Here is a 26,077-nt window from a genome sequence, read left to right on the forward strand (position 1 = left end):
CTGCAGCTGAGCAGTGGGTTGGAGACAGTCCAAAAAACCCTGGCCTGGATCTTTGTCTCCCAAGAAAACCACTAAACTGTGGAGTGGAGCATTGGCCCACCCTTCTCTCCAAATACTCCACCCCAGGGGCCCATAACTAAACAACGCTTTGTGTTGTACAAAACACAAACTACATATACTCCCCCTGGGGTTAAAAGGCCTCTCTGCCTTCACTTTATCACATATCCTCCCCCCCAGCTCAGACCCATCGGGTCGAGCGGCCTTAAAACACAAACCGTGAACATTCACGTCACCTAGGGCTGTACCAGCCCTGACTTGCTCCTCAGTTACAGGAAGTGGCCTATTGTAGATGGCTGCTACCTTGCTCCCTTGTAGTTTAAGGAACCTCCACCCAAGTGGATAACCCAAATAGTTAGCTTCCTCAAATCCTAGATAACACTTGTTAGCGGTCAAACCGGCAGCCCTTACATTATGCACAACTAACTGGACCTTCATCAGGTGTGCTTCCAAGTCCACCCTGTGAATCGCCACACCACCAAGGTGGGCAGCTGCATACTCTTGCTGGAACAGAACACTTTTCATCAAAGTAACCTCACTCCCTGAATCTATCAGTGCTTGTGCGCTCTTCCCTACCACCATCACCACTTTTATCTGTGCTGTACCACCACCAGTCACCATACACCTCTTTAAGCAAGTCAATACAATCCCATGCAGAACCCTTATTACTATGTCATATTGTATTGGCTCTTCACTGTCAGGACAGTTATATGCAATATGTCCTTGCATGTGGCAGTTGAAGCATCGGAGTTGTTTCTCAGTCTGGTCTTGTAGCCAAAATGGGGTTTTTCGGTACGTTCTACCGTCATAGTTATATTGTCCTCTCTTTCCATTTTCCGCTTTCCTTTTCCCTGCTTTATCTCCTTCACTTTCAGGTCTTTCTTTTTTCATACCCTCATTTTCACTATCATCACTACCGGAGCTGCGCTGCAAGGACTTCTTATTCTTCTTAGGGTCAGGTTTAAAATCATCCTCACCGTCGTCAGATGACACAATTTTCCTCTTCATTCTAGGAAATTCATCCTCTGAATTGTCTTCTATCTTAGCGGGCTTTTCATCCTCTGAATCAGAAGGAATACTTTTAGGAGGAGCTTTATCGTCATTAATAACCATTGGCTCAGGTACATCATTATCAGAATCAATAACTGCACGCTTAGCAGGAACTTGATCTTCAGTATCGCTTGCTGTGTGCTTCGGGGGAGCCTCATCGGAGTCACTTCCTGCCTTCTTTGCTGGAGCATTATCTTCAGAGTCGCTCACTGAATGTTTGGCAGAGGTTGTCCGCTTAGACAGATGCTTTGAAGAAGCTACATGTTTATTGGCAGCTACACGCTTCAGAGGAGCTTCATCTTCAGAGTCACTTTTTGCGTGCTTTGCAACTTTCTTTCGCTTATTGGCAGCTATGCGCTTAGCAGGCATCTCATCTTCAGAGTCACTTGCAACCCGCCTTGCAGGAGCTTCATCATTCTCTGATCCACTGGCACCCCCTCTCCTGTCCTCCTCTGCATCGCTATGTTCATTCTCGTACTGGTGCCCTGAACTTCCAACTTCATTCGCTTCGTCCTCAGAGGCAGAGTCACGCTCATCCTTCACTGGAACAGGTCCCTCCGTGAAGGGCTCCACAACATCCTCCATCTGTTCTGTGAATCCCTGGGAACCTTCCTTGCTTTCTACGGTTAATGCTGCAGGTGTCACCTCTATATCCTCAGGGGGTTTGCCAGGGGGGCCGTCTAGAGCAACCTCCTCCTGCATGAATGCAGCCTTTGATCTCAGCTCCATGTTATCATGCTCGGCCTGGCCTGGTATGGAACGCTGTTGTTCTGCCAGAGGCCCAGACTCCCAGCTTAGCTCCTCTTTCCTTTGCTCGGTTTCCTTCCCAGGGGTATCCTCTGCTTGCTCGGCCTTGAGTGGCCACCTCTCAATGTCAGCAAGGCTTTCCTCTGGACTGTCTGGCAGTCTCCCTGCTCCCTCGGGGGTGTGCAGAGACGCAGTCATGGCCTCTCGCTGGGTCATGACAGCCCCGGTATCAAACAGCCAGTCAGGCATTCCGAGCTCCGCCTTTAATTCCATGGCTGTGTTCCCAGAATCTGCCAGCTGTTCCAGGTAGTCAGTGCACCCAGGCCTTGTAGCAGCAGCAGGTGTCTCAGAAATATTTAATTCTGCTATGCCAATGTCATCTACATTGTCACTTTCGACTTGGTTGGGCTTAGGTGCAGACATACCCATCTTGTCACGACAGCTTGGTTCTGTAACTGTCGCTCTCTCTTGACTTAGATCAGAAGCGGCTACTTTGCCTTTCTTATTTTGACTTCGTTTTGCCACTACTTCTCTGCCTTGCTTTTCTCTGCCAAACTGTCCAACAGCTGGTTGCACTTTTTGGGTAGCCTCTGCTACTAAACAGTGCACAGTATTTTTTTGCTCAACTGGGGTGCTTTGCTTCTCTCTATTAAGCTCAGCTCCTTCGCTGTTGTCTTCTCTGACTCCCCAAGTCAGTCTGCTTCTCATGCCTTTAACTTGTTCACTTGGGTGAACATCAGCGGCTTCTGCTTCATTTTTCTTTCCCTGGCTGTATCCACTAGCTTCACTTGCACCTTCCGGGTGGGTTTTGCTTACGACTAACACTTGGCCTTGCGTACATTTATTTCTCATCTTTGCAGTTTTCTTTAGGATGTTTCTGCATGCTTTGGTCTTATCACCTTTACATGGTGTATTTTTACTTGTCTCATGCTTTATAGCACAAACCGACTTTACACTGCTGGCCTCAGTCACAGTCTTTCTTTCTCCTTTTGTTGCCTTGGGAAGATTTCTCAGTACCTTTCTGTTTCCAAATGCCTTTCCAGCTTTCTCTTGAAACATGCAAGATTCAGTGTCTGAGCTTGAAAATGTTTTAGTTTCCAACTCTTTTTCTAAGACTTCATCTGTTGTGATGTCACTCAGAGCAAGTTTGAGGCTTTCACGTGAAGCTGCAATGTTTTGATTTTCATATAAACACTTGTCAACTTCAGTAATCAGGTTGTCTTGTTCTCCCTTCGGAGTCCTCTGACCTTTCTTACTTTGGCGCATGTCATCAGTGTCACCATCACTGCCTCTTGACAATTCCGCTTTTTCCTTTAGTTTTGCTGGTCTCATTGCTACCTTTTTTTCTTTTGCTTTTTGTTCCTTGGAGGATCCAGCTGCCTTTTCACTCTCTTCCACGTTATCACTACTTTCAGGCTCAGTTATATCCTTCTTGCCTTCTAATTCCTGTTCTCTCTCTTCTGCGTGTTTCTCAACATCACGCTTTGCTTCCTCCATGCTTTTCAGCTTGCTAAAGACTTCTTCTACTGCCTCTGTTATCTCATGCAGGATGTCAGTAGCTTGGTTACGGGGTCCCTTGTCCCCACGCTCCCTGCAGGGGGCAATCTGCAAATCCTCAGTAAGGGCAGCTCTATGCTCCTGCTGAGCGTCCCTCAGGTTCTTAACCTGTGCAGCCAGGAAACTGTTTGTGCCTTGTTGTTTAGCGGTTGCCTGTACCAGAGCCTTCAGCAGGTCTTCCATTATAGCACCACGCAGGTAACAGTCTTAAAGGTACAGTGTTTTTTTTTTTTTCGATTAGCAGGTCTGACAAAATAAAAGTCCTCAATAAGCAGACCAACGGATGACTGGCACACCCACAGACCCTCAATGTGCTACTGTGCCCGCATTCTCCACCATATTGTGATCCTTGTCTGTAGATAGCACGGTCCTCTAGGGCAAAACATGCACAGTCCTCTTATTTTCTTTTAATCCCGGCAACTTTATTCGTAAATTTACACATGAGGCAGCAGCAAATGTAAACATAAATGAAATAATGTAACACAAATCCCTATAACAAAAAGCCTAGCTCGTCTGAGCACTAACTCACATAAGATTCCCTATCTATCAGGGGTTAAACTATAACAAAATGTATTGGTTTCACCAACCTAGTGTCTTTGTCTGCTCTCAGCACTCCTAGTGCTCCAAGCCAGCATTGACTGCTTCCTTCCGCACTCCTAGTGCTCCAAGCCAGCCTTGACTGCTTCACTTTCGCACTCCTAGTGCTCCAAGCCAGCACTCCCAGTGCTGGCTTGGAGCACTAGGAGTGCGAAAGTGAAGCAGTCAAGGCTGGCTTGGAGCACTAGGAGTGCGGAAGGAAGCAGTCAATGCTGGCTTGGAGCACTAGGAGTGCTGAGAGCAGACAAAGACACTAGGTTGGTGAAACCAATACATTTTGTTATAGTTTAACCCCTGATAGATAGGGAATCTTATGTGAGTTAGTGCTCAGACGAGCTAGGCTTTTTGTTATAGGGATTTGTGTTACATTATTTCATTTATGTTTACATTTGCTGCTGCCTCATGTGTAAATTTACGAATAAAGTTGCCGGGATTAAAAGAAAATAAGAGGACTGTGCATGTTTTGCCCTAGAGGACCGTGCTATCTACAGACAAGGATCACACACCTAGCTAAGTAACAAAAAAGTTGTGGTGACACCCAACACAATAAAACTCCCCAGTGGTTTGTGCGAATTCAGAATGTACTGTTTTGCAACATTTAAATATCTCGAAAAGAACATTGGGAAAAATCCTAATTGGGCACAGTAATTCCCGTGATATCATGTGTCCTCAAAGTTCCCTGAATTCCCAGCTTAACTGGGACTCATCCTGCATTTCTGCAAGACCATCATTGGACCTTCTGAATCACAACCCTGATTTTGGTTTTAAAAAATCCTGTGTTTAAAGCCGTGTTCCATGAGGTGCCTGCAGAAATGTACCATGATACACCAAACGTGATGCCTGCCTCTGCCCATTGGCACTGATACACCAAACATGATGCGTGCCTCTGCCCATTGGCACCGTGAGCTGGGAATTCTGGGAGAATGATTGTGTCCAATGAGGACTTTTCTCAAGGTCTGACTTGAGATATGTAGAGAATTTGCATCAATCAGTGGGAACAAACAGTGTGACTACTTTTAATGGAGGGACGCCAAGGCACTCTTGGGACCATAACCACTACAAAACAATGTAGTGGTTATGGTGCTTGGAGTGATTCTTCAAAGAATCTCAATCACCGATAATTGCCTTTAAATAAATATGTTTTCAAACAATATCCACTTGTATTCATATTAGCTGTAAATTGGCACTTAAACATCTAACAATTATTCAGAGTAGAGATGGCCGTCACGGTATAGGATCGGAAAAAAGAAGACTGCCACTCAGAATTTGGGTTTTTCATAGTAGAGCTGATTATGATTCCGCTCAGCTGGGAACAGGACATTTTTATTTTAACTACTTGGTGGTGTACCTTCTATGTCCAAAGGAAGTAGAGGTTAGCAACAAATGGGATTCTGCTTTTATAAATACTCAAAACTGCTGAGTGGATTAAATAGTGTTCGGTGAAATAATTAATTTTGGCATTCCTTACCTATCAGGGCCACAACTGCTCCCCCTATCTCTTGTCGTACTATGGTCCCGGACAGTTGGTGCTTGAGGGCAAACTCGACACTCAGAAGCAAAGTTCGAAATCGGAAATGTCTGCAATGCAGCACTTCAGGAATCTGGACAAGAAAGCTAAGGAACAAGACAACTCAGAGCTGGACACCCTTCATCAGAACAGCATCAGGTAACGATATCTCCTGCATACAGAGCTATCACAGTGGGGTGTATTCACTACACTTCCAAATGACAAGGTCTGATTATTAGTACTATAGTACTATAACAACTTCAGTAAAATACATTTGTTAACGTGCCTACAGTGTCCCTTTGGTTATGAACTTGGGTTTGGGATACACTTTGCCCTGTTTGTACATTGTTGCTGAGGCTGAATCCTGTAGCTGCCCAGGGATGATGGGAGTTGGATACCTTGTTCCAAACCTATGTCTGAAATGATTCCCTGATCATATATAGTAATACACATAGTGCATTTTTAGAAGACAGTTTGAGAATCTATGACGTTCTAGAAATTCCATGGCATTTCAAAGCCAAAGCTGGCGTATATAAGTCATGGGTGGAGTGCATTCAGAACTTTATTCAATACACAATAAAAAGCCAGTATGTTACGGAGGCATGGTTCTCTGGGTCACGGGATATATCTAGGACAAGAACACAGCTCATTATTGGTGCTAATTAACAATGTATCTTTACCACTACAGCCATATGTCTATTGTGGATGGAGACCCTGCCAACGTGACTAGCATTAGCAGTACTGGGAAGGATGGAGCTCTGGTTATCTGGAGTACGAAGGTAATTAAATACTTACACAACTGTGTGAGCGTTTGGGCTGTGTACCCCACCAAAGGTTCCTTTATGATTTTCTACCTTGTAATTGCATGAAACGGTTAATATTATTTATTTTTATTCCTCTCGTTGCAGGTCTGATGTGAAGCAAACCTTCTCTCCGGTATGAGATGCCAAGGAGACTCATGACAATTAGTAAGCGGAGAGGATCTATTCCATATAGGAGAATTCCACATTACTGCCAACTTCCGGAAGCCTTTGACAGAAGGGTCATGGAAAGAGGCCAATGTCCAGAACCACTGCCCCCAAATTTGGGTCTGAATTCCTGCTGTACAGTCATATTCACTTTAGATTTGTATTCAAATATGGCATTTGAGCAGTGAATGTGAAACAGTTCTTGTAAATAGCAGGCTTTATATAGAGCAATTCATTCTGCATTCCATTATTTATATGGGATCTTTCCTTATAAATACAGTAGAATGTTCTAGAACAGCAAAATCCAGAAAAGTAGCTCTCTGACTGTAGGAGAACTACAATTACCATGATACTTTTCCAGCCTAAAATGTGACAAGTTTGCAATAAACGAGTATTAGTGGGGATCTTACGCATTCTATATCATCTGAGAGCAGATATATCCCAACAAGGATTACTTGCAAGCCTGGGCTTTGTGGTTTACATGGATTAAACAGAAATAGTTACCTATAAGTCATCGCATTACCAGATTGGATTAGTAGATAAGCAGATATCACTGTTTAGTAGATAATTGTGCATTTTTTTGTTCATTGGGAATATACCTAGAATCCGCTTGCAAAAGCTGCAGATCTCATGTCTGCTGCCTTTGCAATCCCTCCCCTCCTAACCCCGCATAGGCTTTCTGTGGCTGTCCAATCACAGGCTTTCCAATGCAGCTCAATGAGAAGTCTTTGCAAGGCAGGTGCTCTGGATAACTACTGCCTCTTGAGTTTGTCTCCACTGAGCTAACCAAACCAGGAAGTAACATGACCGGTTGGTTGAGTTGTCTGGGTTCACTTATAAAAGCCCCAATTTCTACTGAAATCTGCTCTTTAGAAGAAGAGGACATACTCTTCACACGTAAAGTAATTCAGCAAGCTAAAGTGCTATAGGGGTCTGGAGTGTCCCTTTAATTCACTAAACACTGAACTGTGGCAAATAACAATTGTGGGGATATTTATGGAATGATAATAGTAAACAGTTGAGAATTGCCCACTATTTAAATTCTCAGATCCCAAAGATCGTTATCGTGTAAGTGAAATTTATTCCATATAAATAAAATCACAATTTGTTATAAAAATAGATACAATTTATTGTGACATTTTTAAATAATAATAATAATAATAATAAGTAACATGCGTAACAATAATCAATGAATATTTAGTATAACATGGTATGCAATACAATATGGTAATGTAAAAACATCTTCCAATGGCTAACACAGGCTTAATTGTCAAGATTCCTGGTGGCTATTATTCCTGGTGGCTATTTTGACGTCATTTACCTTATCTTTATAGTTGTCTATAACTTAAGTTTTCTGTCAGATCAAATAGTTTCTTTAAGTTTTGTCCAGACTATGTGTCTGGCAAATTCTGCTATAATTTCTAATATGACAGTTATAACTAAGTATGACCCCTAAACTTACAATGGGACGTTATACAATATCGAAAGTAAAATTAAATTATTTAATCTTCTCTGTCAGAAATGTCTGGGTTTAGAATTAATTATATTCCATTAGCATTTAGCTAACAGTCTGTCCATCCCCGTTCTCATTTCTTATCAACAGGTTTGTATATACTAAGCATTCCTTTAGCTCTGGCAAAGTGGTTAGTTTTACAGAAGGGATAGAAATCTTGTGTCTTTTGTTAACTTGAAAATAACAAAATGGAGTCTGCTCTGTTCAGAGTGACTGACAATGTACATTTTTAATTTCTATCATAGCACAAAATGTCTGCCGATATGAATACCCTGACACAATTAAATCACAAACCTTAGGCTAAAAGAGTTGGAAAGATTGATGTTTTTTATTTCGGATTTTCCATTTCAACTATTTTAGTATAAATTTTGCAATTCAGCTTTCAGTTCACCACAAGTCACCACCATACTGCTGTAAACAAAAAAAGTGCCTTACTTCAGAAAAGATAATAAAACAATGATGGTTTAAAGTGGCGCTGTCACCGTCTGATGTTGACATGGCCGCTGAGGGTTCAGTAGCCGTGAGGGTGCAGGCACAGGTGAGTTTAACTTACCCGAACCTGTCCCTCTCGGGCGCCGCCATCTTTTTCCGGCCGATCCTCTTCTGCAGAAGCACCAGGAGCCGACGTGACCGCTGTATTCTTTCGCATGAGCGAGAGTACAGCATTGAGGTCTGTGAAGGATCATGCGAAACTCCGGGATCCTCCATAGATTGAGCCAATTCCCTGCAGCCGTCAGTGGTGACGGCTGGGGGACTGACTCTTCTAGATGGTGGTAGCTCCGGCCAGTAAATAGAAGTGTCCCTACTTTGTCTCTCTATATCTCTTGACTTGGTTGAAATTTAAGTGAAATTCCAACACCGTCAAAATAAGTATCTCATAAAGATTCTGCAAACTGAAATACTCAATTTGCAGAGGAAGGTGGGTAGGCTGACAGTGCCGCTTTACATAACTAAAGCATGAATTCATGATTGGTGGCCAGGGGGAGTTCTCATATTTCTCAGTATGGGTATTGGGCTAGTCACAGCTCCAGAATTGGCAGTTTAGTTAATACGCCCCTGCAAAGTGTCAATCACAGTGTTACTCTCCATTTGTAGGTTGAGGGTGGAACCTATAACTGCGCTGTCATAATGAAGTCACACATTAAAAATAACCCAGGCACTGTAAGGGCATTTCCTCTATAACAGCTCTATAGTATATATCAGAAAGACTCTACTATGTTAGTATGACTATCTACACTAGAGGGCAGTATTTCCATCTCTCTATGAACACACTCCATTCACAAAGTATCCCAGAATACAATACTGTAACACTGACTCCCAGTAAACTGATACCAGTGTTAACCCATATATTCTATAACTAATCCATAATGCTTTAACACCTAGATGGAACCTGCCATCTGCTCAGTGGGATATTGGCATCTCAGCCACATCCAAATATTCAGAGATTAGAAAGTAGACGCACTCCTTCAGTATTCATTTTTCAATGGCAGACAACTGGAGGGGGTGATGGTGTGAGGGGGATGCTGGGATGGAGGGGCCGGGGTAATGGTGGTGTGGGAGGGGGTATACTGGGAGGGGGTGATAGGGAGGGAGGGGGTATTAATGGTGTGGGAGGGGTGTACTTGAGGTGGGTGATAGTGTGGGGGGGATACTGGAAAGGGTGGACACTGGGAGGGGGGTGATAGGGAGGGAGGGGGTAATGGTGGTGTGGGAGGGAGTATATTGGGAGGGGGTGATAGGGAGGGGGTAATGGTGGTGTGGGAGGGAGTATAATGGGAGGGGGTGATAGGGAGGGGGTAATGGTGGTGTGGGAGGGGGTATACTGGAGCGGGGTTGATAGTGAGGGGGGATACTGGGAGGGAGGGGGAGTGAGATTAAATACCTTATTTCCCTGGTGGTCCAGTGTCCTTCATTCCCTGGCAGCGGTCCGGTGGGCTCCCTGGCGGTCTTGTGTACAGGGGTGTACTGTTTGTGTCAGGGATATACTGTGTGTATCAGGGGTGTACTGTGTATGTCAGAGATATACTGTGTGTATCAGGGTTGTACTGTGTTTGTCAGGGATATACTGTGTGTATCAGGGGTGTACTGTGTATGTCAGGGATATATTGTGTGTATCAGGGGTGTACTGTTTGTGTCAGGGATATACTGTGTGTATCAGGGGTGTACTGTGTATGTCAGGGATATACTGTGTGCATCAGGGTTGTACTGTGTATGTCAGGGATATACTGTGTGTATCAGGGGTGTACTGTGTATGTCAGAGATATACTGTGTGTATCAGGGTTGTACTGTGTATGTCAGGGATATACTGTGTGTATCAGGGTTGTACTGTGTATGTCAGGGATATATTGTGTGTATCAGGGTTGTACTGTGTATGTCAGGGATATACTGTGTGTATCAGGGGTGTACTGTGTATGCCAGGGATATATTGTGTGTATCAGGGGTGTACTGTGTATGTCAGAGATACACTGTGTGTATCAGGGTTGTACTGTGTATGTCAGGGATATACTGTGTGTGTCAGGGGTGTACTGTGTATGTCAGGGATATATTGTGTGTATCAGGGGTGTACTGTGTATGTCAGATATACTGTGTGTATCAGGGTTGTACTGTGTATGTCAGGGATATACTGTGTGTATAAGGGGTGTACTGTGTATGTCAGGGATATATTGTGTGTATCAGGGGTGTACTGTGTATGTCAGAGATATACTGTGTGTATCAGGGTTGTACTGTGTATGTCAGGGATATACTGTGTGTATCAGGGGTGTACTGTGTATGTCAGGGATATATTGTGTGTATCAGAGGTGTACTGTGTATGTCAGGGATATATTGTGTGTATCAGAGGTGTACTGTGTATGTCAGGGATATATTGTGTGTATCAGGGGTGTACTGTGTATGTCACGGATAAATTGTGTGTATCAGGGATGTACTGTGTATGTCAGGGTTATACTGTGTGTCAGGGATGTAGTGTGTGTGTAGGTGGTGCAGTGTGTGTCTGTAAGGGATATAGTGTGTGTCCATAGTGTGCCAGGGATGTATCTGGCTTGTTTCCCCACCAGCTGTGAATATGAGAAGCATGACAGGCGTCTGCTCTGCATGGGACGGCAAGGTAGATCCTTTGATCTTCCCTGCTGGCCTCAGCCCATGGCCGTAATGGCCTACCCGATGGCCAGTCCCAGCATGACTGTGACTCTGAGTGCTGAACTGTGAGGGAGCAATTTTACTAGGTCTCACGCTCCCCCACTGGACCACCAGGGAGTGGTAACACTTGCTGGGCCAACATTAAGTATGATACCCAGATTGGAACACAGTGGATCATAGTTCATAGCCCCCTTTCTTGAAGAAAGCCAAGCAGGAGGGGGGCTAAACAGAGCATCACACACAGCCAGCAAATATTACACGCACACATTACAGCTAGCACAGACTACACCATACCTCCCAACATTTCAAATGAACAAAGAGGGACATTTTAATTTGTGGGGATAGGACCAGGGGTGGGACTATTCTGAGAAAGAAGTGTCTTACTAATAACAATTTATACATATAAAATGGAATCTATAAACAAGAACAGCATACCTTGTTTACACAGACTGATTTCTAAACACATTTATTGTAGTTTAAAGACACATTGCTGGGACTATTATTGCTGTGGAGCTCTGTTATACAGTCAGACACACCAACAATATGGTCAGATGAGTCTGAAAAAGAGAATAATCTGAGTTGGGCAGATAAGAAAGGCCAGTAAAGTGGTGAGAGAGTTCAGAGATAGTCAGAGAAGGTTGCAGATGGCTGATAATTTATTGCAATCTGAGCAGAACTATCTGATGTGGTCAAAAGATCCAAAACAAAGTTGGAGAATGTTATATACGGTAAATAATTATACCTTCATCGGGTTCATAATCACATGTTTCTCGTTTCTCATTTATCTTTTATTTTAATCTTTGCACATGATTCCTCTCTCCCCCCAAAAAATCTCAACATTTTGATTTCTTCTTCTGGCAAAAGATTGAAATAAGAGCAAAATCATTTTTATTCACGGTAATACTCTGGTTAATGCCACCTAGACGTGTCATTCTCTGCAAGGAATCCGTTACAATCTTGGTCTTGCTGACGCAACAAAAACAATTTCAGCAATCACTCAGCAGAAATGCGAGGAACTGTTTGCTGACGCTGTGGGCTACCACCGAATACAGCCATTATGTTTGTGCTCTGAGTGTGTAATCACTGATGCTTGCTGATACATACTAGGACGCACGCTGGTTTAACATCAAGTGAGCGCATTTCGAGATTCCACAATTAAAGGACAACTGTCACGTCAACACTTATTTTTAATGTAGTGATTCTTTCATCAAGCTTTGAGAGGAAATCGATTCTTTGTTAAATTAAGTATAAGCAAAAAAAAAAAAAAAAGAGAAAAATGCATTCTTAACTTCAGTATATGACAACATCCATCAGCCATATACGTACACCTTGGGTCAGACAGTTTTTGATTTTGACAGATTATATAGTCTCTATGATTATGTCACTGCACTGCGCAGGGAGTGACGCAGGAAAGACCGTAGAGACTATATTGAAGCTTTCAAACACTGTCTGATACAAGTTGTATGTAAATGGCGGAAGGACACTCTCAAATACCAAAGGTAGGAATGAGATTTTCTTATTATTTTACATATACTTCATTTAGACTAGAAGAAGGAAGATTTAGTCTGAGGCAAAGGTTTTTTTTTACTGTAAGAACAATCAGGATGTGGAATTCTCTGCCTGAAGAAGTGGTTTTATCAGAGTCCATACAGATGTTCAAACAGCAACTAGATGCATACTTGCAAAAACAGAATATTCAAGGATATAATCTTTCAATGTAGGGGTTTTATGTTGTTTTGTCAGTCATGTAATCTGTGTAACCGGTCGGACATTTCGCTTATATGGTCAGGGAGCATGAGAAAGAAGATTAGGTTGAAATATGGTTAGAGTTTTAACTATTAATGCTCAAGGTCTCAATTCCCCTATTAAACGAGGCTATTTATATAATACCCTTGTTCAACAACGTATAGAAATAGGGTTTATTCAGGAAACCCATTGGATGGCGGAATCGAAGAAACTTTGGTTGTATAAAAGTTATCCTTTGATTTTTTCTGCCTCTATACAAGGAAAAAAAAAATGTGGTGTCTCAATAATTTTTTCCAGAGAAGTTAATTTTGACTGTTGTTTTAATTATTTAGACCCAAACGGGAGGTTTATTATACTGGTTGGTCAAATGAATGGGATAGATTATACTTTGGTTAATGTATATTTACCCAATAAGTATCCAATTAAAACATTGTTTAAAATTCTAGACATGGTGGAGCAAGTAAAAAAGGGTATAGTTATGATTGCGGGGGACTTTAACTGTATTTGTGATACTTTAATGGATAAACAATTAGCTAAAAATCAAAAAATAGACAAATCCCTGAAAAGACAGGCAGCATCATTAAATAGAGTGCTAAAGAAAGCAGAATTGTATGACTGTTGGAGATTATTTCATCCTAATGAAAAGAATACGACCCATAGATCCATCCCTCATAATTCATCGGCGAGGATAGACATGATTATGGGTAATCTAAATTTAATTCATACGATGTCTACAATCTCTATCGTTGAAAATACATGGTCAGACCATGATATGGTAATTGCAGTTATGGGGGGAACTCGAAGCCCCCCCACGATTTGGAGATTGGCAGACTATCTATTAAAGGATAAAACTAATGTAGACCATATAGAGAAACTTATGGAGTATTTTATTAGGGAGAATTCATCTGAGGATATATCTAAAGAATGCCTATGGTGCTCCTTTAAAGTTGTCATCAGGGGATACTGGATAAAATTAGCAAGTTATCAAAAAAAGAATGTAGATAAGACTTTGTCAGACCTTTATATAGAATTCTATAACCTCGCTAAAGCTAATAAGCAATCTTTTTCCGAAAGGAGAACATCTGCTATTAAAATATGCCAAGAAAAGATAAACGCACAGCTTAAAATAAGGATAGAACGCAATCTAAAAAAACTTAATATTAGTTATTACTACAAGAGTAATCGCGCTGACTCAATGTTAACTAACAAATTAAAGAAAAAAAGGGCTGAACATAAAATATCCAAATTGGGAGATGGTAAAAACTTTGTCTATGTCAGGGTACCTGAGGCCTCTACCTCTAAGGGAGGTAGAGACTTGGTGGTTTATCCGTCCAGGCGAGCTGTTTCCTCCGTTCCTCGCGGTTCATCCAGTCACTTAAACACCGGCCGCGAGGAATCCACGTCCTTTTCTAGCAGGACGCTCAATACGTGACGTCATGACGCTATCACGAGCGACCTGTCACTCAAGTGTCCGATATCCAATCGGTACTTGTCAGAGGCGTGATTACCATCCAGAGCCAGGGTATTTAAGCTTACCTCTCACTTCAGCTCATTGCCCTGTCGTGGTTCTAGCTTGTCTAGTCACTCAGTGCTCTGGTATTCTAGTTTGCTCTATTTGGTTTTGACTCGGCTTGTTGTACTTCCCTGCTTCTCTGTTCTCCCTTGACCCGGCTTGTCTCTCGCTTATCTGTCTTCTCGTTCCCTCGACCTCGGCTTGTCTCTGACTATTCTCTATTACTCTCGGTACGTTAGTCCGGCCATTCTAAGGCCCGGTATACGTACCTTTCCACTCTTTGTACTCTGCGTGTTGGATCCCTGTCCCGATCCTGACATTACGACAGGGCCAATGGATCCTGCAGGTACAAACAGTCAGCTTGGTTCTTCTGATCCCAGGTTTGACGCCATGGAGCATAGGATGGATCAGATGGCTCTAGCACTACAGGCACTTTTGTCTCGTGCTAGTAACCCACCTGAGGAGACACGTACTCCTTCTATTTCTCCTGCAGTCTCAGGTCTAGAGGTAGCCACTGTAGGTGCTTCTTCCCGTATTACCCCACCAGTACGTTATGGCGGGTCACCGGAGAAGTGTCGTGGCTTTCTAAACCAGATTAGCATCCATTTCGAATTACAACCCCGCTCTTATTCTACTGATAGAGCGAAGGTTGGATTTATTATCACTCTACTCATTGAAAAAGCTTTGAGATGGGCCAATCCTTTATGGGAGAATGATAACCCACTAGTCTATAATTATAATGCCTTTGTAGCTGCGTTTAGAAGAACTTTTGACCCCCCTGGTAGGAAGGTCAATGCAGCTAGATTACTGTTGCGCCTTAGACAAGACAATCGAACACTTGTGGATTATGCACTAGAGTTCAGGTCCTTGGCGGCAGAAGTTAAGTGGAACGAACAGGCTTATATAGATGTGTTTCTGAATGGGTTATCAGATGTAATTCTTGACGAGGTCGCTACTAGAGAACTCCCTGAAAATTTGGAGGATTTAATTTCTTTTATATCTCGTATTGATGAACGCTTAAGAGAGAGGCTGAACACTCGAGATAGGACCCGTAGACCCTCCTTTAAACTAGCGCCTACTTTTCAAACTTCTGAGTTCGAGGACTTACGTATTCCTGAACCTATGCAGATAGGCAGTACTCATCTCACAGAGAGTGAGAGACAGTACAGGAGAAGGGAGGGCTTATGTATGTATTGTGGAGTCAGGGGTCATTTACGCCTAAACTGTCCCAATCGTTCGGGAAACGCTCGCACCTAAGTTCCTCTAGGGGACAGGCCTTGGGTGTCTCTACTTTGTCCTCTACTCACAACTACAAAGAGCTCAGGCTTCTGTTACCCGTTTCTTTAAAGTGGGAGAAGGGAGTAGTTAAGACTATGGCACTAATCGATTCTGGAGCTGCTGAGAGCTTTATAGATCAGGGTTTTGCTGCCAAGCATGCTATTCCATCCCAGTTAAAAGAGACACCACTGGCCGTTGAGGCCATCGATGGTAGACCGTTACTTGAGCCTGTTATCTTCCATGAGACCATACCGATTAACTTAACTGTTGGCATCCTACATAGAGAAGACATATCCTTACTGCTCATTTCTTCTCCGTCTATTCCCATAGTGCTGGGGTACTCCTGGTTGAGGAGACATAACCCTATTATTAATTGGGAGTCAGGGGAGATAGTTTCGTGGGGACAGAATTGTCAAGAGAAGTGCTTGCGGAAAGTCTCACCTCTCGGCTTAACCAATACAGCGGCTAACTCTGATAATTCTACAGAGACACAAATTCCGTCTCAGTATCTAGATTTAAAGGCTGTATTTGACAAAAAGAAAGCCGATACCTTACCCCCACACAGGTCCTTTGATTGCAAAATTAACCTACTCCCTGGTACCATGCCACCCAGAGGTCATGTATACCCACTATCTACGAAAGAGAACTCAGTTCTAGAGGAGTATATTCACGAAAATTTAGACAAGGGATTCATTAGTAGGTCCTCCTCCCCTGCTGGGGCTGGATTTTTTTTTGTTAAAAAGAAGGATGGTTCTTTGAGACCTTGTATTGATTATCGAGGCCTAAATAAGATAACCATTAAAAATGCCTATCCAATCCCCTTGATTACCGAACTCTTCGATCGTTTGAAGGGCTCTACAATTTTCACCAAGTTAGACCTCAGAGGGGCATATAACTTGGTGAGAATCCAGCAGGGACATGAGTGGATGACGGCATTCAATACTCGATATGGTCACTATGAATATACTGTTATGCCTTTTGGGTTATGCAATGCACCAGCTGTATTCCAGGATCTGATAAATGAGGTTCTTAGGGAATTTCAGCAAGATTGCGTCATTGTATACCTAGATGATATACTCATTCATTCTAGTGACATTGAGATTCATCACAAGCAAGTCAGGAGGGTTTTGCACAAGCTTCTCCAGCATGGCTTGTACTGCAAGTTGGAGAAATGTAGCTTTGATCAAACCCAGGTAACCTTTCTCGGCTATGTGATCTCTGGGGAGGGATTTAAGATGGATCCGGATAAGCTCCAATCCATTCTAGAGTGGCCTTTACCCAAAGGTCTTAAAGCCGTACAGAGATTTATTGGTTTTTCTAATTATTATAGGCGCTTTATTAAGGGCTATTCTTCCATTATCGCACCTATCACTAACATGACCAAACAGGGGGCTGATACTAAGAATTGGACTACTGAAGCTCTCCTGGCGTTCAAAACTCTCAAGGAGCTTTTCGCTTCCGCTCCAATTTTAGTCCACCCCGACACTTCTCTGCCTTTTTTACTTGAGGTAGACGCATCAGAGACGGGTTTAGGTGCTGTCCTATCTCAAAGGTTGGGTGTTGATAAACCATTACATCCATGTGGATTTTTCTCTAAAAAATTGACCGGTACTGAGAGCAGGTATGACATTGGTGACAGAGAATTACTAGCGGTTATCAAGGCTTTGAAAGAGTGGAGACATTTATTGGAAGGTACTTTACATCCTGTTACCATTCTGACAGACCACAAAAACTTGTCTTATATCGGAGAGGCCAAACGTCTGTCCTCCAGGCAGGCTCGTTGGTCGTTGTTTCTTACCCATTTCAATTACGTTCTGACTTACAGACCTGGGTCAAAGAATTCTAAAGCCGATGCGCTATCTCGCCAATATGAGCCCTCTGCCTCAGTTGAACCACTGTTGTCCTCCATTGTACCCAAATGCAATATTATTGCTAATACCAGTCTCAAAATTCATTCTCCGCTACTTGACCAGATCTTGAAGTCACAACATCTAGCTCCTGGAAACACTCCTGAGGGAAGAAACTTTGTTCCTCCTGAACTTCAACTGGAGCTCTTACAATGCTTTCACGAAAGTAAAATAGCTGGTCATCCTGGTATTCGCAAGACATACTCTCTGATATCCAAGGATTTCTGGTGGCCTTCACTTCGTAAAGATATTGAGGAGTTCGTCGCAGCTTGTGAGACTTGTGCCAAGACTAAACTACCTCATGCATCTCCATGTGGCCTGTTACACCCCTTGGACATTCCTGAGAAACCTTGGTCCTGTTTGTCCATAGACTTTATCGTTGATTTGCCTGTTTCCAAGAGACAGACTGTTATTCTCACGGTGGTGGATAGATTTACTAAGATGGCCCATTTCGTGCCATTACCTAAACTTCCGACTTCTCCTGAATTGGCGGAGATTTTTGCGAGGGAGGTTTTTCGCCTACATGGGATTCCTTCAGAGATTGTTTCTGATAGAGGTTCTCAATTTGTCTCACGTTTCTGGAGATCCTTTTGTTCTCAAATGGGCATCAAATTGAACTTCTCCTCGGCCTATCACCCTCAGTCTAACGGAGCTGCTGAACGTACTAATCAAAAGATCGAACAGTATCTACGTTGCTTTGTTTCCGAACACCAGGACGATTGGGTCGGTCTGATTCCTTGGGCGGAGTTCGCACACAATAACCTTGTTTGCGATTCAACTCGCTCTAGCCCTTTCTTCATGAACTATGGCTTTCATCCTTCGATTTTTCCTTCGGTTTCCTCTTCTCAGGGGATACCGTCGGTTGATGATCATGTCGCCAACCTGAAGAAATTATGGGATCAGACTCGGCAAATTCTATTACATAGTTCCTCACTGTTCAAGAAACACGCTGACAAGCATAGAAGAGCGGCTCCTGTTTTTGTTCCTGGGGATAGGGTATGGTTGAGTACCAAGAATATTCGCCTAAAAGTTCCATCTATGAAATTTGCTCCTCGTTACATAGGCCCTTACAGGGTTCTCACTCGTATCAATCCGGTTGCGTATCGCCTTGCTCTGCCACCTGCCTTACGCATTCCTAACTCCTTTCATGTCTCCTTGTTGAAACCTCTTATTTGCAACAAATTCTCCTCTAAGGTCTCCTCACCTCGTCCTGTTCAGGTGGAGGGTCGGGAGGAGTACGAGGTCAGCTCCATCATTGACTCCAGAATTTCAAGGGGAAAATTGCAATATCTGGTCAACTGGAGGGGATATGGTCCTGAGGAGAGGAGTTGGGTACCTCAGGAGGACGTTCATGCTTCTCGCCTTCGCAGAGCATTTCACCTCCGCTTCCCATCTCGCCCCGGTTCATTCCGCCCGGTGGGCGTATCTGAGAGGGGGGGTACTGTCAGGGTACCTGAGGCCTCTACCTCTAAGGGAGGTAGAGACTTGGTGGTTTATCCGTCCAGGCGTGCTGTTTCCTCCGTTCCTCGCGGTTCATCCAGTCACTTAAACACCGGCCGCGAGGAATCCACGTCCTTTTCTAGCAGGACGCTCAATACGTGACGTCATGACGCTATCACGAGCGACCTGTCACTCAAGTGTCCGATATCCAATCGGTACTTGTCAGAGGCGTGATTACCATCCAGAGCCAGGGTATTTAAGCTTACCTCTCACTTCAGCTCATTGCCCTGTCGTGGTTCTAGCTTGTCTAGTCACTCAGTGCTCTGGTATTCTAGTTTGCTCTATTTGGTTTTGACTCGGCTTGTTGTACTTCCCTGCTTCTCTGTTCTCCCTTGACCCGGCTTGTCTCTCGCTTATCTGTCTTCTCGTTCCCTCGACCTCGGCTTGTCTCTGACTATTCTCTATTACTCTCGGTACGTTAGTCCGGCCATTCTAAGGCCCGGTATACGTACCTTTCCACTCTTTGTACTCTGCGTGTTGGATCCCTGTCCCGATCCTGACAGTCTACAAACCAGACGAAATAGCTAAGAAATTTAGGTCATTCATTGAGAATTTATACAATTTGAATAAGTCACCTGATACGGATGGGATCGAGAAATATTTGGAAAAATCTAATCTGATGAAAGTGTCCCCTGAGCAAAAATTGAGACTTAACGGGACTATATCTCAGAATGAAGTTGAATTAGCTATTGAAAAGCTGGTTAACAGGAAAGCTCCAGGTCCGGATGGGTATACGAATTTGTTCTATAAGGTCTTTAAAAAACAACTTCTCCCTCTATTAACGAACACTTTTAATGAACTGGCGACTAAGGGATCTGCTTCTGTAGATCTACTAAGGGCTCATATCACCCCAATTTTAAAACAAGGTAAAATCTCATATGAAGTGAGCAATTATCGCCCTATTTCGTTGGTCAATGTTGACATTAAACTTTATGCCGCAATTCTAGCGGATCGTTTAAAAACAGTATTGCCATCACTTATCCACCAGGACCAGATAGGATTCATGCTAGGAAGGCACTCATTTAACAATACGCGTAGGGTCCTGAATTTGTTGGACTGGGCGCAGGCTGAGGGAACCCCCCTCCTGACCCTGTCGGTGGATGCAGAAAAAGCCTTCGACAGGGTCGGGTGGGGGTTCCTGAGGAGAACTCTTTCTCAATTTGGTTTTGAGGGGTGGTTTATGGATGCAGTTGGGGCTATATATTCAAATCCGTCGTCCCGCATAGTAACCCGGGATATCTGTTCAGAATGGTTCAGTATAAATAATGGGACAAGGCAGGGGTGTCCTCTTTCCCCCCTTCTATATGTATTATCGATAGAGCCTTTAGCGAATAATATTAGACAAAATAAGGAGATTAGAGGAATGGGTCCAAGCAATGATGAATGGAAAATATGTCTGTACGCAGATGATATTTTAATTTCTATAACAGAGCCTCACGTTTCGCTCCCATACCTAATGCAAGAATTTGACAATTATAGTACGGTCTCAAATTATAGTCTGAATATGAATAAAACAATAGCTCTGTCTACTAATATACAAAGGGATAATTTAACAATGTTAAAGAAAGAGTTTGATTTTAAATGGACAAAAAAAGAGTTTCCTTATCTTGGGGTGATTATATCTACAGATACAAAAAGGACTATGGAAACTAATTTTTTGAAATTGTTAAAAGAAACTAACGCTCTACTAAAAGAATGGAGAATACATGAAATCTCCTGGTGGGGAAGAATCAACACTATTAAAGCCTATATAATCCCGAAATGGGCTTACCTCTTTGGGATGCTCCCACTTTCGATATCTATTCATTGGTTAACCATGTTACAAAATAGTTTTACATCGTATATATGGAGAGGAAAGAGACCGAGAATTAATACGTATACCCTTTCCAAGAAAATACAACAGGGGGGATTAGGATATCCCTTAATTTCCCAAATTTATCAGGCTAATATGCTGATACACGCTAGCAATTTACAATTAAGTGAGTCTAAAAATCAAGCCTGGTATAAGATCGAAACAGCCAGAACTGGACTGGATAACCTCGAATTTCTCCTATGGAGAGAAGCCAGCCAGAATAATCAAATAGCTGAGATCCCCTCTCATTACCCTTTACCCTTAATTCAAACTTTAAAAGAATGGAATACTATAAAGAGAAAACTAAAAATTAATAAAAAAATATACGAAAATCTAGATTTAAGCTCTATGGAAATGTTTATGCTGGACATTAACTTAGTAAATTGGTACAAAGATCCTAATTTTAAGATAAAAGATCTTTATAGTGATCAACAATTTAAAAGCTTTGAAGAACTCAAAGCCCTGTTGGATCTACCCTCCAGAGAAATATTTAATTACCTCCGCTTAAAGAGCTATTTTAAAGACAATCTATTAGTCCTTAATGGTCAAGCGGGAAAACTGTTTAGAAAAATCTTCTCCAATTTAAGGGCCAAAAAAGTGTTTTCTTTGGCGACTGAATTAATTAAACTAAAAGGTATCCCAGTTATCCCTAATGCCTTAACTAAATGGGAAAATGACTTGGCAATCTATATCCCGCTTGATAGTTGGTGCAAATCCTTTTTGATGACTAAAAAAGTTATACATTGCTTGAATATTCTAGAGACTTTTACTAAAATTATGTACAGATGGTACTTGGTACCGACTAGACTAGCAAAAATATCGGTTTCCAACCCACCAAATTGCTGGCGGTGTTTTCAACAAGATGGCTCTATGCTTCATATTTGGTGGGCATGTCCTAGAATTAAGCCTTTGTGGAGTATCTCATTTATCTTAATATACAGGATTGGGGGGCTTAGATTAGAGCACAAACCAGAAATTGCTCTCCTTCACATTATGGGGGAAAAATTACATGGTGTTCATGAAATCGTAACTCTACACTGTTTACTAGCCACTAAAATTCTTATCGCGAGATCTTGGAAAAGCATTTTGACCCCTAATAGAGACCAAGTTTTAGCTCAATTGTTATACCAATTGGAGATGGAAAAAGGGATCATATTTATGAATGACTACCCTAATGTAGATACTCTGATGTTATACGCTAATCTTATTGACAGGATTAAGGGGCTGGCATGAAATGTGAACATTCGCTCCCTGACCATATACCTATTTGATAATGATAGTAGATTCATTATTGATCTTTATTCTCCACTTTTCTCCGAATGTGGAATTTTAGACCCGATGACCTATCTCCGTTATTTCTGTCCGGTTATATATATGTTTGTATTTGTGTTTTCTGCATGAGTATTGATACTTTAGATATGGGATGACTTGATATACTGACATTCTAAGTCTAATTTTTTAGGTATAGTAATAGTTATCCAACAGATGTATATGACCCAATCAAAATACTATGTGCTTTGTACGTTTATCCGAAAGAGGATGTCCGTGTGGTAATTCCTCCTTCGGCGCTGTAGTGTATTTTTTATGTCATATTTGTCCTGTCTTTTGTATTAAAAAACCTTAATAAAAACTATTAAACAAACAAAAAAAAATAATCTTTCAATGTAGGGTAATAACTGCTTGATCCAAGGATAAATCTGACTGCCATTCTGGGGTCAAGAAGGAATTTTTTTCCTAGTTTGTTGCATAATTGGAAGTGCTTCAAACTGTATTTTTTGCCTTCTTTTGGATCAACAGCAAAAAACAAATGTGAGGAAGGCTGAGCTTGATGCGCGCACGCTTCTTTTCAGCCTATGTAACTATGTAACTATGTAACAGAGAATATATTTTCTTTCAAAAATTGTTAAAAGGATCATTATATTAAAAGATAGTGTTGAAGTGAGTTTTCAAGGTCTAAAACTGTCTGAAGCTAAGTTTGACAGATTTAAAGCTCTGGAACAATAATAATTTAAAATGTCGATATTGCAAGAGGGACTGTTAAAATATTACTTGGTCATTCTGTAAAATAGAACAGAAATATAACAAATAATCAATATAAGATTAAAGGAACATTGAACGTAGGGAATCATCATTTAGTAGACATACCCCATTGAACTACTCTGTTTGTTTTTACCAGGCTGCGTAATTTCCAAAATATAACGAAAAAACCACACAACTGAACTACTCAGTGTAAAATACACAACAGCGGAAAGGGCAAAAAAAGACACATGTAGCCTATGCGTTTCACAAACTTTATCAGACAATATTTTGGATAGGATTTTAATGTTCTATGAGGTAAATAAATGCCTTCTGATTTGAATAAGTTTGGTTAGTTCCCATTTTTCAAAACTTTTTTTTCCCCACTGTATTTTGGGATCAACCATCCTTATTGTACGCCGGATGAGTAGATTTGCTGTATATATAAAGAAGTCGAGCAAGCTGAAAGTGTAACAATCACCATGGAAACCAGTGAATTAAGCTTGAACAAGGTGATTTTTTTTTCACATTTAGATCTTCTAGTGTTTGTGTTTTTTGGCAACACTTTGAATCATTTTTACTCAAAAATGTCAGTTCACCCATGCCAAGTCCAGTCAAATGACATACACCTACACTACCTACTTATATAGTCTCTATGGTCTTTCCTGCTACTCTCCCTGCACAGCGCAGTGACATCATCATAGAGACTATCTGTCAAATTCAAAAGCTGATGTGTACTATGGTCATTGCTGCCGCCCAAGAGTAGTGGGAGTAGGATCACACAGCTATGTTACAATGCTACCGCCCATCCCATGTGTTCCCTTTTAAGGTGACTGGTTATTGTAGGACCCACCTAAGAGGTTCACCTTGACGTGGCAGGTGGGCATTCCCTGTAATGGCCATTGGAGAAACTAAATAACCTCCATTTGTTTAAATATACATAGGGATTTGGGAAAGAGCGCAGGTAACTTTTTTTCCTTTGGTTTTTACTACCTACGTGGTGCATGTGCAATGCTTATTTCGGCATGAAATGAGCACAGTGAAATTGCCACAACGTGCAACACTCTAAGCACCATAAACACTTCCTCTCACTTTAGTGGTTATATTGCAAATACCCTATCTTTTCAGCCTTTCTTTACAAAATTTAATTTCACAGATAAATATTCCTGTATTATATGTTGGACTGTCAGTCAGCCAGCTGGATCTCTGCTTGAATCAACATGAGATAAATCGATTGATAAGGGCGTCAGTACTTACGACCTTTTAACCCCTTAAGTACCAAACTTCTGGAATAAAAGGAAATCATGACATGTCACACTTGTCATGTGTCCTTAAGGGGTTAATGGCAACAATTCATAAAATTATAATTTAACCCCACATCTCAGATGACAAAGGGGGTTATGTAAAAAAACTGTTGCATTCACTTTCACATTTGCGCCAGTTTTGTGCATATACGCCATTTTCCGTCTTTTCCATAATTCACTCCAATTATCTGTGTTTCTGGCACTTTTAATTACTCTATGGTTGTTGTTTTTTGGTTTTTGTTTTATTACGGATGACATTGCCATTGATTACATTCACATAAGACAAATGATTAATATTACTAGGAAAAAAAGATTATTTCGCGAAAAAAGATGTATGTGCGACATGGAGGAATTTTTTTTTTAGCCTTTAAACAAAGAAGGAAGATCATGAATGCTTTACTGTCATAGAAAACTGTCACTGAGATATTGGTGGAAAGAGATATCTCTTCTTTTTTTATATACTATTTAAAACAACAAAAGAGAGACACAGGACAAAACTGTTGTGAATGGCAAAAAAGGGGAAAATGTGGCTAAGATAATGTAATAATTCCTTTCTTCTGTGTCTTTCTTCTGTTGATTGATACATATGTCTTTTATATATATTGTCTTGGGTCAAAGGCTTGCCACATTAATGCATGTCTATATTAATGAAAAGAACTAATACGCAATCTGACTTACGGTTTCTTACTTGGTTACTGATACATAATTAAACAACAAAGGATGTTACATGATCATGGATGTTCAACAGCAGATGGTAATTCTCCTGAAGGGGGAGTTACATCGTTACATAGTTGTACAAGAGCCGAGAGAGACCTTTTGTCCCTTTGTTCAGTTACTATATAGATGTACCCATACTAACCGTATAAGGACAGGACACCCAACTTACATTCCAGAGTTCTCAGACAAGAAAACTTTCTGACTTATAGATACCATCTGTTACTTATGTCAATCCAGACATCCATACATAATCAATAGAAACATGGAATATGCAATATCCTCTTCTGCAACTGTCACTAGTCTAATACTATCCTTACCTTTTTGTGTCATTTTACCCCACTCCCTCTAGCATGTAAGCTAATTGAGCAGGACCCTCAACCGCTCTGTTCCGGTACGTCCAACTTGTCTGGTTACAACTACGTCTGTTCGTCCACCCATTGTAAAGCGCTGTGGAATTTGACGGCGCTCTATAAATATCATAATAATAATAAACAATATTGTTGCAAACAGAAAATGTGACAAATTGTTAATATTTTTTTATTTTATTTTATACATAATTATTATTATAACCGGGGCCGGACTGGCCCACCGGGATACCGGGAAATTTCCCGGTGGGCCGTCGGCACCTGGGGCCGGGCAGACACCTGGGTCTGCTGGCGGCCGCTGGGGCACCCGTGCTGGCGGCCACTGGGGGAGGTCTTCTGGCGGCCGCTGGGGGAGCTGCGCTGTCTCTGCTCCCCCAGTGTGCAACTTAATGAGACCGGGGCCGGAATATGACGTCATATTCCGGCCCCGGTCTCATTCAGCAGCGCACGAGGGCGGGAGAGCAGAGCCAGTGCAGCTCCCCCAGCGGCCGCCAGAAGACCTCCCCCAGCGGCCGCCAGCACGGGTGCCCCAGCGGCCGCCAGCACAGACAGCCACTGCACAACCCCCTGGAGTTATGTGTGTCAGTGTGAGTTTGTCTGTCTGTTATGGTGTGTGTGTCTGTCTGTGTCATGGTGTCTGTCTGTGTCATGGTGTGTATGTGTGTGTCTGTCTGTGTCATGGTGTGTCTGTCTGTATGGTGTGTGTGTGTCTGTCTGTCATGGTGTGTGTGTGTGTGTGTGTGTGTCT

At 42.1% G+C, this 26,077-nt stretch overlaps 2 protein-coding genes across 2 annotated transcripts in view; one reads left to right on the forward strand and one right to left on the reverse strand.

Moving 5' to 3' along the window:
* LOC134611838 (actin-related protein 2/3 complex subunit 1A-A-like) overlaps positions 1–6,887 on the forward strand; it is a 30,228-nt gene extending 23,341 nt beyond the window's left edge. Inside the window, exons 8-10 of the mRNA XM_063456098.1 lie at positions 5,484–5,674; positions 6,204–6,294; positions 6,424–6,887. Coding sequence (XP_063312168.1) covers positions 5,484–5,674; positions 6,204–6,294; positions 6,424–6,429 — 288 coding nt within the window. The 3' untranslated portion in view covers positions 6,430–6,887. The remainder of the gene's footprint in view (positions 1–5,483; positions 5,675–6,203; positions 6,295–6,423) is intronic.
* GNA13 (G protein subunit alpha 13) overlaps positions 1–26,077 on the reverse strand; it is a 598,177-nt gene that overhangs the window by 313,140 nt on the left and 258,960 nt on the right. The window lies entirely within an intron of this gene.

This window comes from Pelobates fuscus, chromosome 5 (assembly GCF_036172605.1).
Source record: "Pelobates fuscus isolate aPelFus1 chromosome 5, aPelFus1.pri, whole genome shotgun sequence".
Taxonomy (NCBI): Eukaryota; Metazoa; Chordata; class Amphibia; order Anura; family Pelobatidae; genus Pelobates; species Pelobates fuscus.